Source organism: Syngnathus floridae, chromosome 19 (genome assembly GCF_059516105.1).
Source record: "Syngnathus floridae isolate MCC-2025c chromosome 19, RoL_Sflo_1.0, whole genome shotgun sequence".
In the NCBI taxonomy this organism is placed as follows: Eukaryota; Metazoa; Chordata; class Actinopteri; order Syngnathiformes; family Syngnathidae; genus Syngnathus; species Syngnathus floridae.
The window spans coordinates 6604780-6625200 of NC_142431.1; the positions used below are offsets into that span (position 1 = coordinate 6604780).

Consider the following 20421-nt stretch of genomic DNA (forward strand, 5'->3'; position numbering starts at 1 on the left):
TTATGGTTTTGTGTATTAATAGTATTGGCAGGAAATGACATCACTCGAGTGACTAGCCCCGCCTTTAAATGCTGCACTCATGTTAGCAGCCACTCTAATGTCGAGTACGTAGCGACAATGTTAGCCACGTTATTTTTTCATTTGTAATTTGAACATGCCTGAAAGAAAGAAGGAGCAAACTTTTTCTTTTTCACTGTTGGCGAGAATAATGGCCACCAGCTGACATGGCTTGAAAAAGCATTTCACTTATTGGTTGACTAATGAGATTGCAGATGGATTCTTTGCAGCCTTTGTGTAGCTACAATTTCTTTTAATCGTTGGGCTGTCGGTCCGTTTTGTATTCAATTAGATGACTCTGTTCAACTCCGCTAAAAGGGAAAAAAAATAGGAGAGACTTATAATTCTCATCAAAAAGGATGTCCTAGGCACACCTAGTTAATTAATTGCCACCATGATGAAAATCACAAAATAGTTTTTGGGTGGTTGCTACCGTACAGTATCATATTCTCCTATTGCTCGAGTCAGCAACAATGCAAATTGTCTTTTCTGATAAGCAACTCAAATGAGTCGATTATTCAAATTGTCCCTGCTAATTGGTAAGTTGATCCAATAATAGCGCAATCAACTTAATTGCATGAGGACTAATCAGTCAGCGGCGATGTCAAACGGAGAGATTCAACACATTCGACTCAAGTGACGCGACGAGTGAACAAGTCTTTATAATTGCCATTAATTGGCTACCCTATTGTCACATATTGACTGACGCCACAAAAGTAATTGTCTTCTGTTTATGCGTCTAAGTGACCTTCTTTTGTGCAACTCTGTTTAATTCACGGTGTTGTTGTTTTTTTTTAAGTAGCGGGCTCATTAATAATACATGCCGCTGAGTTGGGGTCATCATAAGGTTTCTTACTCAAGAGGATGTCTTGTTTGGGAACTGTAAATGGCGCTGTGCTGTCTTAAACCTGGCTACCCAATTTATTTTTTGGACGGATTTTATTCAAAAAATGCAAAACAATTTTGTGATATCAAAACATTTCCGTAAAATAAATGATGTTGTTGAGCTATTTCAGTGTCCACCATTTGCTTGTGGATGTAACATAGAAACCACATGTCATCTTGGGCAAACCGGTGATCGACTTGTTAGAGACGGGCGACAGAGCATGTTGTAGCCGCACCGGTAAATTAGCCTCACGGAATAAAAAATGGGAAATTGACTTGCATATCTACAGCATACAATAACCTGAAGCATAACGAATTAGAGGCAGCGAGCCTTTAAACCTCCGTCCTCTGGGAGCCGGCTCGCAACCAATGCGGCCGCCGTTACAGGTCTTCCATTATGGAAATGGATTCTGACGCGCTCCCCACACGGCAGTGAAACATATATCGCCATATTGCTGCTGACAATACGATAATGATGGCTGACGATGCAGAGTGCTAATAAAGCTACTAGCAAAATCGTTAGCGGGTGCGTTCATCTAAAGGAGGGAAAACAAACTAGCATAAAGATGCTAATAAATGCAAATCAGATTGCAAGGTGGTTTGAATGATACCTGATTGTTATTTTTTTTTTCATTTGGTTGGTGCTTTGTTTTTTTTATTCATTATTACTATTTTTATTATTATTTTCTTTTTCTTGGTTCCGTATGTATTAATTTATTAATAACAAAATTCATATTTTGTCATTTTTGTAGACATTTTTCGCTGCTGCTGTTTTTAAAAAGATATATATTTTGTTATTTTAATTCTTTTACCTTTTTTTAATCAATTTACTTACATGGGTCATGATTTAATGAGTTTTAGCAAGCATTTTATGTCATCACCCCCTCCCCTCCCTCCCTCCCTAATCAACAAACCCAACTTTTCCCATTTCTTCATGTAAACAGCCTTGTACTGTTTACAAGGAGCCGTGTTGTCAACGAGTCAGAGGCTTTCTCACATTTGTGTGTATGTGTGTGTGTGTGTGTGTGTGTGTGTCTTGAAATGGGGTTGTTGAGGGAGCAAACACACACACACGGGAGGCAAAGGCACAGCCATGCAAGTGTCATCTCATCCATTCCACGTGCGAGTGTACCGCACGGTTCAGGGAGCACTTTTTTACTCACTGGCCAGTCACACGCTCACATAGTGTGTGTTTTTGAGTGTATTCATTTGTTTGTGTGTGAGACAGAGAGAGACAATAAGCAAGAATTCCTAGCTGTCTTTAAGTTTCGCCTCTGTCGCCGCACTCTCACCTCCCTTTGAGTGCATGCGGGAGGTGAGAGTGAGAAAGCCTCAGCTGTCATGACAGTTTAGATCAGTAGTATACACACACATACACACACGCACACACACACACACACACACACACACACACACACACACTTTCTTCGCCTCCGTCGCTACCTCCAGCGGCAAATTATGCAACCTTGGAGAAAGAAAAAGAAGAAAAAAAAAACAAGGTCAGGAAAATACCCAGGGAAGGATCAGCAAAGACAAACAGGAGGTGAAAAGAGACAGCAAGACTCTCATCTTCCTCCTCTTCATCTTCTTCCTCCTGTCACAACGGTGTGTGTGATTCAGAGGAAGGTCCAGGACCCTTGCGGACTTGTGATTTAGTGGATGCTCATCGCACGGCAGTTTAGTAAGAAATTGGAGGAAGAAGTAAACTGAGATTTTATTTTAGGGGGGTAGAAAGTTAATTTTAGAGAGAAAAAAAATCTACTTTTTAGTTTTAGTTAGTTAATTTTAGAGAGAAAAAAAAATCAACTTTTCCCCTTCACAAGCCTCAATCGAAACGACAGATGGGCGGTGCTAAATTGTGACGCTTTTCTCATCGCAAGGTCATATCTTGGTCAAACTTTCTATGTATGAGGGAGTCGAGGCCCTAAAGTGATCCATATGTCATATTTCTCAGTTAATGACTATCCCTCCTTGGAGTGACAGGTACCATTGGAAGTTCTGGCTTCCTACTAGGGAATTAACCCAAATGAGCCCCAATCACAATCAGGTAGACGAGACAGATGGTCGACACTAAATTGGGAAGCTTTATGACTATGCTGTCTAATGTGGGCGGAGCAACATTTGACGATCGTTTTGAGGATAAGCCAACTTGGAAACAAGCTGCAAAAAGTGAACAATTCTTCAAAAAAAACGGTCCACATTGACTTTGGGTTGAAGACTGCTAGCTTAATGCTAACGTAAAATGAAAAACGCCATAGACAGGCTAACAGAACTATGTACACAAAGTATGATTGGTATTAAGAAGAGTTTGTTGACTAGAAAACGCTGTGATCTGAATTGTCATGTCATCTTAGATTGTAGCCAGTGGCTTCAAAGTCACTCCAGTGCCCGCCATTTCCTTTTTTCGTATGCTACGCAAAACAGGCAATCTATTCGCCGTCACCTGCGGACAGGAAGGCCGTCTGAGAGCTCCAAACTAATATGATTTTGTCTGTGCAATCCAATAAAACACAAGACATTCCCCCTCTTTGCACTTTCTACATACTGGCAGAAGCGTCGTGATTGATGGCAGATGTGGCGTCGCTCAGTACGTGATGAGCAAAAGGCACCTTGGGGACTTTTATGATGCGTGACGCAGCGTCCGGGTTTTGCGAGGCGCTAGTCACTGTGCCTTAATAACGGCCTCTGTCTCACCAAAAAAGCGCCACCTCCGCCTTAGATAATTTCATCTCGGCTTTGCTCCCCCCTCCCCCTGCTAAAACTTTGCATTCAAATAGAGAAGAGGCGTGGCTTACTCCTCTGCAGCTTTAGGAGGATGTGGGAAAGAAGAGACAGGAAATGCTTGAGGAAATGAAGCCTAGCAGGAGGTGGAAATCCACAAATGCGCCATAATATATTTCATTGCGGCAATTGAGTTTCGTGTCAATCTGTGAATCTGGTGTTGGTTTAGTGCCGCTCCCAGTTAGTTTACTGTCAAACTAAACTTAAAACAAAAAGAGTAATGTGTATATATTTTATATATATATATGTATGCATTTGTAATTTCAAGCCTTTAAGTTTGATAGCATAATGCTAATTTATTGCAGATGCCACGAACGGGCTAATGAGTAGCCTCTGTGTGTAAGCGCTATAATGCTTAAGCAATGAATACGTCTACGTGGACACGTGCACCCTGAAGGTGATGTCGAGCATAGGCGCGGCTGGTTGCCTGCGGCGATGGCCTGCCTCCCCCCGGGCGCTCGGCCTGCGGTCTCGGGGAGGAAAGGTTTGGCCGCATCACGTACGCCGGAGTGGAGGTCACACATGACAAGTTTGGCCGGGGGGCGCCCTGAGGGGGTGGGCTTTAACGTGACATAATGACATGATGCAGCTTGGAATTTAGCGTGTTCTGATTAGGCCGGAATACCGTTTTGATGTATCTTTGCTACAAGCCGAAAGCTTTCATTTCATGTTATGACCACCTGTATGCTGATGCTCTTCCTGCTTTGGTTGAGAATATGACTTATTTCATGACTAAATAAGAATACACAATACATTTTCATTTGAACAAATTGGAATTCAACCAATTAAATATTCAAATTAAAGATTTCACGAGGGTGCGAGTTTTTGTGTGAGCTCCGGGGCCCCGCAAGAAGCAGCGCGTGTGGCGTGTAGTGACAGCTATCTATAGACGCCATCGACTTTGAATTAAGGCTCGGACACGTGGCCATCCATCATATAGAGTGCGCTCGGGACAAAAGCTGGCGCTGTGATGCATGGACTTCCTTTAGTTTCACTTTCCTGACTCAATTGCCCCTTTCCTCCTCTTCCACTGCCATCCTAGTCGGCCCACCCCCCCACGGACCCATTTAACACTCAGTGTGGAGCAATAAAATTTGCAGTTCTTTTCGCCACAGTCCTCAAAGTTCTTTGGACCTGTGGGCCATATATATATGACAGTGCACCATGTGTGTGTGTGTGTGTGTGTGTGCACGTGCGTGTGTGTGTGTATGTATATATATATATATATATATACGTTTATATATATACGTTTATATATATACGTTTATATATATACACATATACACGCACACACACTGTCATTTAACAGTCCCCCCCCCACACACACACACACACACATATCTCTCACTCTCTCACTCAGTCTTGTTCCTTTGCACAAGACGAGGTTACATTGCTCAATTTCATGGTCTGCTGGGCCTTTCGCCTCACCAGGTATCACACTAGAGCGCACCGTGTCCGGGCAGTTATGAGGGGGGAAGAAAAGTTTATTTCATTTAGCTTCTGTAGCAAAACAACCATCAGTAGCACAGCCGAAATGTGAACCCACCCTGCTGGAATTGTAATCCCATTTGGACAGTGAGGCCGTGTGGTAACGGTAAAATCGTTTATCTTTGTGCATCGCGGCCTCTTCAACTTCTTGTGTTTGACACTTTGGAGTACCTTCAAATTCAGCGTTTAGTGTAAGATCAAAATGTTTTCCATTTCTAGCAAAAATACAGTCAGTTGCTTCACTACTCCAATACTTTAAGTGCACAAGACGCTTATGCTGCTTTATCCAGTTTGTTGTCTTAATAGTTTCCCGGAAGCATGCGTAATTAATTCCATCCTTTAATTGGCCTACATGTGTGCATATATGAGTTGACAAAAAAAAAAAAACTCTGCAGGGACAATAAGTTCTCCTAGGAACATTAGGTTGTAAACAAATGGGGGGCGGGGACTCAATTACTTTTCATTGTTTATATCTGAAGGCACTGTTATTTGAAACGTCAACATCTTTGGGGACGTTATAGAACTGGGATTATAAAACATTCACGTTGCTTTTTTTTTTATAAATAAAAACAAACTAAAAAAATGTCATGATGCATTCATTTCATTACATGTTCATCTGCGCTCACGTTACAACGGGCACTGATTAAACGACATCTTGACTGCGAATCGTCATCCAATTTATTGGTTTGAAAGTGATTTGGGGGCAATCGCGCACAAAGTAATTAAAAATAGCGAGCGTGTGTAATAAATGAAAATCGGGAACAGCTGTCGGGAGATGACAATTCTACGGACGTGAACGCCTGGAAGCGCGTCCCGGTGCGGTTTTAATTAGCGGCGACTGGAAATCAGGGCCCCCTGCTGGCCAATAACAGAGACGTACTATAAATGATCATAGCTTGTACATCTAAAGGGCAGAGTAACCGATTAGCCAAGTGATTGATTTGTTGTTGTTGGATTGATTAATCGTGTCGAGACAACAGAGACAAACATAATTACTTGGCCGGAAACAGATGGAGAACATGCAAACGCTACACAGTAAGACCAAGGCCAAGGAAGCTCTTCTCGGAAATGCAAGTTCAACATGCTCACTACTAGTCTGTTTGTCTGTGTCAATATCATCAATGTGTGATTTAGAATCCGGATCAAGAGGCTTGACATATAATGAATATGATTGATTTCTTCCACCCTACCGTAAAAACAAGGCATCGAGCCTCGAGTGAGCGCCGATTGGCCCCTCATATTTGCATGTGGGATGATTTCAAATGGAGTGGCTGGAATGGCTTTTTGGTTTTCGTGGGCGGGAGCTTTAAAGCTAACCAACCTTTAAAAGTTGTCTCACAAATACGCAGCGGTCTCGCTTGACCTTCACGCGGCGGCCCCGATGCTTAATAAAGAAATCCATCAGGCCGCCGCCCAGCGCGGTGGATTAATGTAGCGTTGAGCAGCAGCTTGTGCTTCTCGACGACCCAGTCGGCCGCGCTCATATTTGTCTCGGGAATTAAGCGACTAAAATGCAAAGAGCGGCGGTGCGGGAAGAGACAATGACATAATGATGACGGATGAGCAAGTCCCACTGGGACCCTGACAGTCTTCTCAAACATCTTCAGTATGGTCGTTTCTTTCGGTCAAGTTTCGAGTCCCCCCCTCCCACGACCAAAACATACTTGTGACCTTTGTGTTTTTTCCTCAGTTAAAAAATGGCCTTCATTATTGGAAAGGTGTCGACCAGCTGCGATTCCTCAATGCTGACTAACCGACGCAGTGAACTCGACTCGCCCGGGCTTCAGTCTGATTTTTTTCATCAAGAGCCTTTTTATCAGTGTTATTTTTCTCCTACACACCAGCTGTGCTAGAAGAGAGTGTTCTCATATTGCTTCGCAGGATTTACCCAGAATTCGTTTTTTTTTTAATATTAAAGCAACTCCATCCCCAATCGTGGTGTCGGCAAGCCAGGAAGAAGCCATGAAATATGTATGCGCTGTGAGAACCCGGCGACAACGCAGCAGCTTGTAAGCCGCTGTTCTCGACTCAGTAATCCAACAAGTTCACATGCGGCTCCTCGGGGTCCTTCATGAAAGCGTCGGCACCGTGTCGGGAGTTTGGCCGGCGTCTTCCGGCAGCCTCTTAATTGTCTCGTGCTGCAAAAAGCCCCGCACGCTTTCTCTGTGAAGATTTTGCTGTCGTCGTGAGGGTGCGTTTAGTGGTCGTCACAGATGACTTAGTGGCGACACCACTTTAAATCACAAATACCAAAACTAGCCCTCCATGTTGTTGTTTTATTCAGAGGCCGTTTAATCATGTCTAGAACAGAACGCCACGTTTTGTACTGGGTGCGGTGTGACGCTGAGCGAGCATGGGGAAGCTTGTAATCTGGTACTTATCACTTTGACCTCACTATAGAGAAACATTTGTGTCCTTGGACAACACCAGGAAACATCAAGTTCTGTAAGAAAAAAAAGTCAAGCTATAACTATCTCTTGATCTCTTAAAAAGTGCAAAATCGTTTCATTTTTTTATTTTTTTCATAGCTCTAATTACGATTTTCGTATTCATCTTAAATGTATTTTTTTTAATTAGTAAAGTACATGTATATATGCACGTATACCCAAGTAAATGTACAAAAAATGGTTAAACACATTTTTGAATTTAATGACCTTTTATAATCTTTATATCTCCTTCCTTAAAAAAACAAAAATAGATAATCATTCAAATAAATTAAATCACACGATAATAGATATAACTTCACCTAATTTTTAGCTGTTTTTTTTATTAAAAAGTACAAGAAAATAAACTTTCCCCCATTTCTTCAAGAAAAAATAATTGCACAAATAGTTACTGCAGATAAAACAAGAATAATTTTCTTTATTAAATTACAACAACTTGTTGTTGAAAATGAGTCACACTTCAATAGAAAATTCTTTCTAACCAACACAAATAATCAAGCATATTCTCTTTCATTTAAAATCGACCTTGTTGCTTACACAGTAGAAAATAACCGAAAAAGTACATTTGGCAGTTAAATAGTCCATAATTACTTCATGAAATAGGACACATGCTCAAGCTAGTTGTCGTTTTTAAGGCTGCAGAGAGAAAAACGTAATTGCTTATAAAGAGTTATTGGACACCGCTTCTTGTGCTAAATCCCTTCTCGGTACACTTTTTAATACAAACGCCACATGGGGGGGAGTCAAATCCTATTCACAGGTTTAAGTGAAGATAACAAAAGGCTTTAGTGGCTGCAATTAGAACATCCAACCGAGTCATTTTCATCTTTTTAAAAGGAACAAAAACAGTGGCTAACGACGGCGTCTTGTCGTCGAGTGGCATTGCAGGGACCTGCAACAAAAGGCACTAAATGACTGAAACATTGGGGAACGGACAACTCAATTGCGATTGTCGAAGCCTCGTATTGTACGAAAGCCAGTGGCGAGGAACGTAAAATTCTGCTTTGTGCGTTTTATGAGCGGTTTAGATAACAAAAGTCACATTCGGTATATCAGTTACGTTTGTCAACTCGGTCAACTTTTTAGCCTTGACGTTTTGTAGCAGTGGCGGCCATGTTTGCACTCCTGTCAAAAGATCTGGGATCCTGGAGCAGGTCATTTTGTAATTTGACTTAAATCAGAGCTTCTCGGCGCATGCATGGCGAGGGTGTTAAATATTTCAAAAAAGCAAGAAGCGTGTAAATATTTCCCGCCCGCAAAATTGAATATGGAGCCAAACTCTGCTCTGAAATGTTGAAGGCGTCCGTCAAGAGTCTGCGGGCTTTAAAGTTTGCATTTAATCCTCCACCGGTCCCCAACGCCACGCTGTCGCAGCCGCTTGTGCAATCATAGATCACACGATAGACAAATTAACTTTGTCGGAATCTGTGCCTGAGTCTCCGCACGATCCTTGCACACCCGCCATCTCTCACGACGGTGGAAAATTTCAAAGAGTGGAAGAAAAACAAGAACACAGTGTGGGATGTAGCCGGATGACAAACACAGCTAAATTCTCGACAGGGTTAGCGCCAGGTTTAAGCTTTTTTGTCCTGACACGTCGTTAGCAGCAGCTCTGCGCAAGAGACGCGCCCCCTCATTTTTTCTGTGACTCTACAAATTCCCAACTTAATTACAACAAGGCTGAGCCATGGAAATGAACTCGTTTCGCAAGACATTGGTACATATCTGCCCTCCAGTCCTTTTTTCATTTTTTTTTAACATCGAATTCAATTCTTTGTCACCGTTTGAAAACATTCCCCAAAAACTTTATTGTTTTTGTTAACTGTAACTTTGTTAAGATGATTGTTTCATTTCTGCTAAGACGGATTTTCTCTCACTGTAGTCCTCAACCAAAACATCCAAAAGAAATCAACCTCATATTATTTTATTGAAAGTGTCGCATTGCATGTCACATTGCATCCGACGTTTTCTAATAGAAGCACCTGTAGAGGCGATTGACCTGGAGAACATCCCGTTCGGAGAGACCCTTCCGCTGGCCGATTTCACGCGAAGGATCAGGGAAGGGTGTCATGGTTACGGCCTGACGCACTCCAAAGGCGGTTCTGCGGATTTAGAGAGACACACGCTGATCACAGACGTATCGTATAATTGTTGACAGTTATTTGTAACATGCTTGTTGCATCCGGCGTTGGGCAATCTGGATGAAGTCATCGTTGCTATTTTGCTCTTACCTTCCATAGTGCATTATGGAATCATAGTCATAAGGGATGCCGAGATTATTGGTGTCCTGCTTTTCAAAGTTGTTCTTATGATCTGAAAATGAAAGCTCAAGTAAAGGTGCTACTCACCCATATAAGCATTGATGTGATGTCAGAGAAAGCCACTTAACAATCCTGGATGTTCTCCCAGTGGATGCGGATGTAGTCGTCACGGTCACTGCGCGTGTGCTCGTGGTAGAAGCCCAAGGCGTGCAACACCTCGTGCTGGATGATGCCATGCTGGACGCAGCCGAAACGCTGCAGTGCCTCCAACTGCTTCTCTCCCATACGGCCCAGCATTGAAAAACACCTGGAAGAGTGCACACATGTTGAGCTTGTCATGAGGTAAAGCCAGTGAGAGTTCTCGAAGGATCGTTTGGGCTGACCCATATTTGGGCTCAAAACTGAGGTAAGCCCTCTGGTTTCTTTGCGGGATGAAACGGATGCAGGTTCTGGCCTCAATCTCTCTCAGGGCCATTTCACTGGTTTGCCTCTCTGTATCCGTTGCAAATGAAATCCCCCGTCATTAATGGCGACAACAATCTAGAATGAATGCAAACCAAGAACAACAAAAAAAATACTTAATTTGTCTATGATGATGTAGGGGATCTCCACTTTGCCATTGCTGGACTTTGGCCACAGGCAGCTGTATTCCTTAGCCGTGCACTTCATGGCAGTCCGTGTTCTCGGGAATACCATGTCCCCCTCCATCAGGTATGCAGTAGATCCTAAAAGAAAGAAAGGAGCAGAAATCTCAATTTGAATTCATAAACCATGTAGAATCTTCAATTTTTCCATCAAATCTCACCATTGTTCATCCTCAGGATTGTTCCTGAGATGCTATCATCCGCCGGGTCCTTCGAGTCCTCTAATGAGAAAGCAGATCACATTCAGCGGCAGTGACATGCGCGCACATTTTGATACCTATTGATTTCAATCGTTAAGACACGCAGACGGGTCTCGGATGCTGGTCACATACCGTTATCGACAGCCTGGTTCTGCAAAGAGAGTGGAAAAATTTAGATGGGATGGAAATGTAGCGCAAGGTTCTCCTTGAGTATTTTGTTGTTTCGAAACCATTGACTGGCAACCGGTACAAGATTTTTAGACAATCTGCCTTTCAATCCTGAGTCAAAGTACTGACCAAGGTCATGAGGTCATGAACCTCACACTCTGTTCCACTTGCTAAAAAGTAATTTAACAGTACTGGTACTCACCCATTCCGGTCATGCTTGGCAGAGTGCGACAAGCTGCAGCAAAAGAAGGAACGTGATGCTGCTAAGATCCACGATCAGGAGTGCGTGAGACTCGTTATCCTTCTGGCAGAAGTTGATGCTGATGATGGGTCAGGAGCAGGTTTATATGCAGGCATTCAAGGTGTGTCCAGTATTCTGAAGTCCTAAACAATCGGAAGTTTCCCGCATGCCTCGGTCAAACATTGACACACTGGGACAAGCTTCTTAATTGTTTCCGGGCGGCTTAGGGTCACCTTTCAGATGTGGCGAGAACCCGTTGACTTCCAATGTGACGAACATGGCGGCTCAAACGAACCGTCTTTTCCTTTCTGCCTGTTTTAATGCCACCGATAGCTTGAGAGTTTCCTGTAATGTGACTGGCAAGCCAGATCACTTCTGTATGCTGATGAATAGCAATCATAAATTTAATCAAGAAAATAAATAGCATTTGAGAGAAATGTTGGCATTTGCAGCCCTGAGTCCTTTTGTCCTAATGGAAAGCGTTGCAGGGATGCTGCATATCTGATCGCTCCATTAGCAGCAGACACTTTTACAATTATGGCTTTTGTATGCCTTTCTTGGCGCCATTCAGAGCAAGTTGGGTGCTGCAGGATTATTAAAGACGACTACAGTTGATCTAAAGTGGCAGGTTGAGTTGTTCATTCATTCTTGATACTTCTCACAGCCCATCAAGGAAATACATTCCCAAATTGTGGACAAAACTTGTTTAGTGAGACGCCTGTTGGTCTTTATTGTCCCGCAGGCTTCTTAGGCAGCATGTCTACCTCTGCAGTTTTTACCGCAGGGAGAGTCCGGTCGACTGTAAACTCTTTTTAGGATCCGATTTCACACATCAAGGTCGGAAGCTTCCTGACTCGGATACCATCGAGGCGGCTTTTTATGAGATGTCTTACATCATAATAATGTTTATGATCATGGGGATTCAGGAATTTGTGTGTGTGTGTGTGTGTGTGTGTGTGTGTGTGTGTGTGTGTGTGTGTGTGTGTGTGTGTGTGTGTGTGTGTGTGTGTGTGCGCCCACCCATTGCTCATTGAGGCCCAGATGGACTGCAGACAAGAGCTTAACAACTCCTCTCTGACATTATTTTATCAGTACTTTTGCACATGCCTGGATTTGTGTGTGCGTTTGTGTTGCTCTACCAACTGTCTCATTTACGCTCCGCTGTCATTTCCATTGTTTTCTCTAATGAAAATGTATCCTTAAACAAATTGTACCACCAGTCACCACCAGTGGACTCTATAGCAACTGCCTTGTGAGTCAGAAGACCTTGAGCACTGCTCCATACAATTTCTGTATTCTTATATGCTAAGTACACAAACAACTGTATGTTCTTGCAAGGAACGAGCTTGCATGGAGTTTGTCAAGTGTTTGTGCATATCGAAGAAGCAGCCGGGGTTCCTCACACACGGCAATTTAGTTCCACATGGCAAGTAATTGTTGGCTATCATATGTCGGGGTCCTCTGCCAGCGCAAATGCTTCTTGCCGTCCAATCCGAGCATCATCTTTGTGATGTCTCTTTGCTGCCACCATAATTACGGGATCTCCTTGGTCAGCAGCCCAAAGATGTTGCCGCTCCGCTTTGTTGTTGTTGTGGTGGTGGTGTTGCTTTTTTTTTTTTTTTAATACCTGATGTTGCCATGGCAACTACTGGAAAAGAATGTCTGTGCAGTATATTGTGGAGTTCACAATACATATACGATCCAATCCTATTCTATATTTTTGGATCTGTCTGTCCGTCGGTCCGAAGCAGCGACCATAGAACATAGTATAAATCAGTACAATTTTATGGAGCAAATTTCCTGTATGTTGTAAACATAGATCTGTGTTTGTGATCGTGTTGAGCCCAGCAGAGAAGACCTTGCTGGCCCCGAAGGCTCACCACAGCCGCTTCGCTAATAGCGATCAGAAACTCGGTCTTGCACCTGCACAGCGATTACATTGATGGACGAGGTGTCAACAGCGTGACGGTGATGACGAGGTAAAGTACAGCGAGAGGGCGTGACGAAGAACAGGTTTAATTATCATCTCCTTTTACTCCTCTGGGGCTCAGTGTATTTTATGGATGGCCGTAGCGGCGTGCGCCGGGATGCGGGCGATTATTGGTTGCCAGCGAGGCGCTGCTGATGCATCAGCTGTACATCAGCCCTTTTATTGAACCGCCGTGACTCATCCGCATCCACAGCCCACTCTTCACATTTAAAAACAGAGATCGCAAAATCTTATTTCCAGGGCTAAAAACCACCAATGTAAACCCCTCGAGTGATTGACATTATCTCGCTCGCAAACTTTCAAATTAAAACACTTAAATATTACTGTAACAGTAAATCATCACTGTGTAATAACATATGCTTGTATATTCTGCAATTTTATTCTTTTGCGGTAAAAAAATGTCTATTTTTGCCTGCTCTTTATAATACATCTTTGGTGAAGCAGTATGTGGCTCATTATCCAACGCAATATTAAGTGTTAACAATAGGATGTTTGTGCTCATGTGCCAGCTCCTATTTGGTTAAAAATTATGTGGCTCATTAATTAATTAAAAACAATGTACAGTATTTGCACTGCCTTCACTGAGTAACCGTAAATAATTACAAGTCTGTGTCTGCCCCCGTCAATCTTCGAGTTTTATATACATAGTAATAAAGAGAATATTACTGCAAGCAAGCGAGCTGGCCTCAATGACATTCGAGGCCAAGTAACATTGTTCATGTTTATGTTGCTCATCTCTTTGTTTGCCTCGCATGCTAATGGTCGTTGTCACAATGCCGCCTGATGTGTCACGTTGTGCAACGCCAGAGCCACGCCAGCGCGACTGTCTTTGCGAAGTGCTTAAAGGGATTAAATGTAACATAAAAATAAAGGCGTTGTGTTGCCGTTTGAGTTTATTAAGATTTGCTTCATAATCCAAATTTTTTTGACAGTGTCTTGAGATTTTTTTTGTTTATTTTGATGGTTTATGATAATTACCAACCAGTTTGTATGTTTATTTCCTTTAAATGCATAAAAAAGTTGGATTTACGGGCAACTACGCTTTATGTTCAGTGAGGAATAACAGTGTTGTGAGCTGCAGCCCCCCACACACACACGCACACACACAAAATCACATAGTGTATCTCCAAGCCAAGGCGTCCCCGTCAGCCATGCACCGCTGTGGCCATTGATAGGACAATCAGCTCACAGGGGAGTCACCGCCGTCCAATCGAAATCTTCATGAGCTTGCCAGATATTGTCCCTTCAGTGAGCAGCCACTAGTTCGGCCCTATCAACTGACAACTGCCGCTTTGGATGCCATCCACGTTTGGACTTTATCCGTCCCCCGCAGATGTCTGATTAGTGTAGCGTAAGGGAGTACGGAGCACTGCCGTGTGGCAGCACGGATGGGAGAACTGGGCATGTGGGGACGCTATGGTGGAACTAACATCCAATTGGGTTGACAACTGTGATGGAAAATTACCCAAGAGGCTGTGGTTGCCTATCAAGGAACGAGGATAAATCCAGGAGAAATCTGGAAGCCTCGTTTTTGTGCCGAAGCGTCCAAAAGCGACGTCATGGGCTCGCCGTCCCACGCGCCTTATAAACGTCTCTGTTTTTGCCGTGATGGATGAGCCGAGCTGATAGCGCCCGGCTCGGATCCATACCGAGTCTCATTTACAATAACAGAGCCGAGGCAGAGGAGTGCAGGCGAGTGCATTACAGTGCGTGATCAATAGCGCCTGACAAGGCCTGATGTAATAATATGCATGTGCTGCCGGCAAGACGTTTTAACGCATGCACGGGGCCACTCTCCATTAGGGAGAAGTGCTCACGTGGTGACAACTCGGAGACAAACCATTCATTTGAAGTCACGCTCAAGTCAGACACCGAGAGCACAAAATTACGAAGGGCCTACTTCCTCATATAATGGTCCCAGGATGGTTAGATGCAAATATGAAAATCCAGTGGTCAGATTATGGCTTTTGGTGAGGGGTCTTCAACATGCGGCTCCAGAGCCACATCTAGCTCGTTCATCCTTCTGCTTTGACTCTTGTGACTTTGAAAAGTATTTAATTTAAATTGAAATAGCTAAAAAAATAGACATGCAGTGGCTTTTGGTGAGGGGTCTTCAACCTGTGGCTCCAGAGCCACATCTAGCTCGTTCAACCTTCTGCTATGACTCTTGTGACTTTGAAAAGTATTTCATTTAAAATGAAATTGCTAAAAAAATAGACATGCAGTGTTCTCTTCACTTTTTTTTTTTTTTTTTTTGCTCTTTGGTGGTTTGGATTAGGACTTTGGTTCATGTTTATTTGATCAGTAAAATTAGCACAGCTAGCACAACGGGGGGAGGTGTCCTAATTGGTCCAGCAAAATGATATCCATGGCTAAAACACATGCAATAACAGTGATTTTGTTTTCTTTCTAACAAGCCAGTGTCGCCTCTTTATCTCAATTTATGCAAGTGACCTCATGTGAATCTGTTTTTCTGTTGTGTGCACTTTGCGTTTGTGTGTGCCGCTAAAGGCTTTTTGGTGTTAAAGGAAGTGAGTGGGAGTGACGCTACAACCCAAAATAGACACGATTATGTAAATGAGTCCACATACACAGAGTCAAACCCGCATGTTAGCTGCCATTTGTAACAATGCTATTAAATGGCAGACACTTAATGGCAAAATAACAAGCCACTCTTTTACGTCTTACTGTGTTCAAGGCGGCGCTTTAGCCTGCCTTACAGTTCTGAGGTTGGCAGTTTGAATCCAGGCTCTTGTCTATTGTTGCACGTTGCTCAAGCGCGTTTTCTGTGCGAACACGCTTGGAAACAACGCTTAATGACGGCGATTTGTTTCACTGCTAAGACCTTGGGTGCAAGAAGAGCCTCTCTCCGCTGTGCAAGCATATCTGCGACTGCGAGCGCATTATTGCAGCCATTATGTGAGCTTAAGCGAGCCGCTGTAAGCTTGTTTGTGCGTAAAGAATATGATGCATGTGTGTGTGTTTGTGTGCGCAGTTTAGGATCATTAATTATGGGTGTTTCCCCTTCCTTCTCCTGCAGGACCCATATAGCGTGCAGCGCAGATGCAAGCTCATTGGACTAAATGGCATTAGTACTTTGCTGGACTGCAGCCCTGGGGTCTTGTTACCAAGCCTCCTTTTGTATTAAGTGGCAGCCTCGCATGAAGCTCCCTCACCGCAAGTCCTTATCACGCCCGCTAGATACCGACAACCCCCAAGCCACCCTACCCCCCGTTGGGACCCAGCACTCGGGTATCACAAGGCAGAGAACTTGGTAGAGAAGGGCACAGGATCATGTTGTTGTGTGAAAAGCCCATTGAGTGGAGTCAAAGACGACTGCGTCCTCAAATAGACGCCGCGTTCCAATTTATCACCAGGTGCATTGTTCACTTAAATAAGAGTCTCACCTTGATGTTGCACGTGAGTAGCGACTTAAACCTTGCCTCTGTTTCATTCTGAATTCGATGGTGAAAGTGAATGCCGGCTGCATTGTCCACTCACCTTAAACATATGGATTATGTTCGGTTCGTAGCCTGTGGAATGTAAAACTATTTCAAAGTACCAAGAAGTGTATTGTAACAAAGCTAAAGAGACTCATATATAAAACATCACCCGGAAATGAAGAATGATTTGACAAAGGCCTCCCCCCATCTTGAATCAACATTCCTCTTTATTTATGCATGTCATTAAAGTGCATTCATATTACATTCATATGTCAACAAGCTCTGAGGGGGTGTAACAGTGTGGTTGCTTTCCTGCTGTAGAAAACGACTGGAAACGTTTAATTAAACATTTTTTAATTAGGAATTTGCATTTCCTGATTGGAAGGTGTGCTGTTTTCTATTTTTAATAAGCTTTCCTTGAGCTAAATATGAACACAAAAGGTCAGCAAATGAAATATTTGACCCCAGGACTGGCTTATATACAACTTGGCAACTCTGAGGTCAGGAGCTAATCTTCTCCTTGTCTCCACAGCGCCCCCTACTGTCCGCATCATCCACTCAGGGCACGCCTGCAACGTTGAAGAGGAGCGTCACACGGAACGCGTCTACACCATCCGTGAGGGCGAGACTTTGGAGCTCACCTGCTTGGTGACGGGACATCCTCGACCGCAGGTGAGCCGCCACAGCAACAAGCTCAGCTCATTCGTATGTTGCATATATCACACACCCTTGAGCGTGAAGTATCACTGCGTCTTGTTTTTTTTTCAGTAGGGTAGTAGCAGTGGCAGCCAATCAGCTCTTTGCGACTTAAATGCCAGCTAACTTTGTCCATTTAGGGACAAATGTCAGCCGTCATTACGTTTACAAATGTTGGCAGGGCGTACACACGATAACCTTTTAAGCACTCGTCCGACGTTGCTTCCAATTTGCTCGCCGGCACGCCCCGGCTCACGCACGAACCGTGCTGTAAATCTGCACAGCGGCAACCATATTTGCATTCATTTACATAAACACCCCCCCACACACACACACCCACCACCACCCGTTTGATCGATAGCCGGCATCCATTCCCCAGCATAGGGAATATTGATTGTTAAGATTCTGTTAGGAAAAAAAGGTTCGGCTTCTTTGTAATTGCTGGTTGGCCAGATTGGTACGAGTGTGGATTTTCTTTCTTGACTGTTGGTCTGATAAACAATGACTTACGGTCATTTCGATGATTTGAGCACTGAAGAAAGACTTCATGAAAAGGCAATGCAATTGCTCGTTGCCTCTTGCGCAATCACTCTACCGTAGTCAAGCAAAAGGGTAAACATCTTCATCAGTCATCTATGATTCGGACTGTTCACACCGGATGACTTTTGCTCTTTGGCCGCCACGATCGTTGAAAGAGTCGGCGATGATGAAGCCATCTGCCCTCGTCTCCTCTGGCCCGGCCTCCATCCATTATGTCTACAGGGCTCTGTTTGACTACCAGCCTCGTACAGCCTGCCACCACACAGTGCAAACACGTTCCCTCCCCCTCCCTTCCCGCTTCTGTTTCAATTATTCTCCGGCCAGATTCAACTCATGGTGCCACGGGTCAGCAAGTACAAATAGACCGACCTCTGGCCTCTAAAAATTTCATTTGAGCCAGACTTGTCGGCGTATGTGATCCGTTTCACGAAGTCCCGGAGATGATCGGCCTTCGGCGCCGGTGTCAACAGATGCTCCTTTATTTGAAGACGGTTGAATCGTTCTTATTTGCACGCTTTGCCTTGTAAGCATTCTCAAAGGAGCCACACTTTACCCTCAACCTTCAGTTCAACCCGCAATTAAACGCCTCGGCATTCAAACATGGAAGATAACTACGGCTGGCATTCAGCCTCTGTAACCTTCCCTCAATAGATGTTTCTTTTTGGCGCTCAACCCGGTCTCCCTTTCTCTCTCTGTTCAAACGCAGTCTGTTTTGTGTATGGATGTTGCTCGTCGGCACTCAACCCGGTCCGTTTCATCCGCAGTTGATTCAACTCTGTACCTGACCTCGGCCAAAGATATTTATTTTTGTTACTCTTCTCCCAGTCTGTTTTATTTCGGGCGTTTCTTTTCAGCGCTCTGCTTTTACCTATATTTCTGTACTCGACTCAATTCAATGATTCTTTTTAGTACTCTTGGTCATTTTCATCCGCAATTCTTGGAAATATTTTTATTCAGTGTGCCTTGTTTGATTCAACGAATGTTCTCTTTGGTTCTTTGTAACAGGTTGCACCACTCACTCCACATTTTCCGCACTTCAGCCATCATGTGTTTCATTTTCCTCCCAACAAGTAGGGTATGTTGTGATATCAACATCTCGTTGCCGCAAAGGGTCAGCCGTTAATATAGACCTGTCGTCCCTGCGCTCAGGCTCTGTAATTTGCAGCCTCCCTCCCTCCCACCTGATCGCTTGATTGTGATGCTCGGCCACGGTGCGGTGAGTGGCACGGACCACCGTGGGCGCCTAAAAGGAAACACGGCGAGCAATTAGGAAAACGTGGCGTGGATGGGAGAAGGGAAGTGTTGCGGCAGGAATTATGGGTGATCCGCCGACGCGTGCCGCAGCATGCCACGCTGGCATAAGAGCAGACACCGGCCGCATTTCAATTAGCTCTCGCCGCGGCATGGCAGCATGCGCAGCCTAAGCTACTGCTAAAACTAATCTGAACGGGCTTGCGCTTTCCTCGTAAGCAAATGTTGATCCTCCTTTTGCAATGTCTGAATTAAGTCATCCCGACGTTATTATTAATATAGATATTTTTTCAAGCCGTGGTTGTCTGTGGTCTGGAGACTTGGCTTTCTATTAAATATATCATGAATAGCTTGTTGAAATGGACTCTAAAAGTTTGTTTTAAAAGCACACAAAAATATGTCAAATGTGGGCGTGCAAAAATAGCAAAAAGAAATAATAAAGCGATTCTCTGCTTTGAATCCACCAGCGACTCTCAGATCAAAAGTGTTTGTGAGAGGGTCAAACTGTTCTCAGCAGGCATCCTTCGAGTCTCCCCTTCCACATAGTTGTAGGTGCTCCCATGACCAAAAGAAAAAAAAAAGAATCAAAATAGCTTTAGGCCAAGAGAACTTCACAATTGGGAGAATTCTGCTGAGATCAACACAAGCCGACTTCCTTCCGTATTAAAGATCATTCCTGCTTGCGCGAAAGTGGCATGAAAATTCCTAAAAACTTGCAATTTATGCTGGCAAGTTCAACTTTTGCTGAACTCATGATGTTTCGAACACTTAGCATCGATCATTTGCTGAGTTTGTGCTTTTTTTTTCTTCCTCAACTGTGTGGACTGCTTTTCTTTTTCATCAATTTGAATCAGGCCAAGAGAAGTATTCTCTCTTCAGGGTGCTCATTTAGAACCTTTTTATTTTTAATGGTCGCAGATCCGCTTAAACGTTGCTGTGGGACACGTAAAGTGTGGCGAGAACAGCAGTTTTCAGAAAATGATATTGTGGTGTGCACAGGGAAGTCGGACTTTTCATCCGTATGCTAGACTCGATATCAGCGTTAACCTTCGATAAACTTCACAGCCTGCCATTATCATGTCGCCTCGAGCTACATAGCTAGAATCTGGTCGACTACATTATCAAGTTTGTGGCCACCAAACAGAGTGGCTTCCAGTCTATGTCTACCTCAGGGTGGTGCTGTCAAGATCCAAAACAGCAGCAGCTGCAATTTCCCCAGGTAGCAGCAAATCCCTGCATGCAGCGATATCCATCTGATGCTATCTGCGTGGATGCTATCAGTGTGTGGAGATGATGCAATGAAGAAGGATTGGATTCTAATTTGCAGACAGC

General features: G+C 43.8%; 2 protein-coding genes across 7 annotated transcripts in view; one reads left to right on the plus strand and one right to left on the minus strand.

The window, feature by feature from the left end:
• The window catches only part of LOC148381925 (MAM domain-containing glycosylphosphatidylinositol anchor protein 2), a 91380-nt gene that overhangs the window by 24020 nt on the left and 46939 nt on the right, over positions 1-20421 (plus strand). For all 6 annotated transcript variants that reach the window (XM_088361351.1, XM_088361356.1, XM_088361355.1 and 3 more), the window contains one exon: positions 17135-17274. In XM_088361351.1, coding sequence (XP_088217477.1) covers positions 17135-17274 — 140 coding nt within the window. The remainder of the gene's footprint in view (positions 1-17134; positions 17275-20421) is intronic.
• LOC148381928 (low choriolytic enzyme-like) lies at positions 9625-11448 on the minus strand. The gene is given in 9 exon segments (XM_088362665.1): positions 9625-9757; positions 9887-9968; positions 10045-10223; positions 10300-10414; positions 10492-10641; positions 10722-10781; positions 10893-10911; positions 11131-11248; positions 11423-11448. Coding segments are annotated over 9 exon segments (882 nt in total).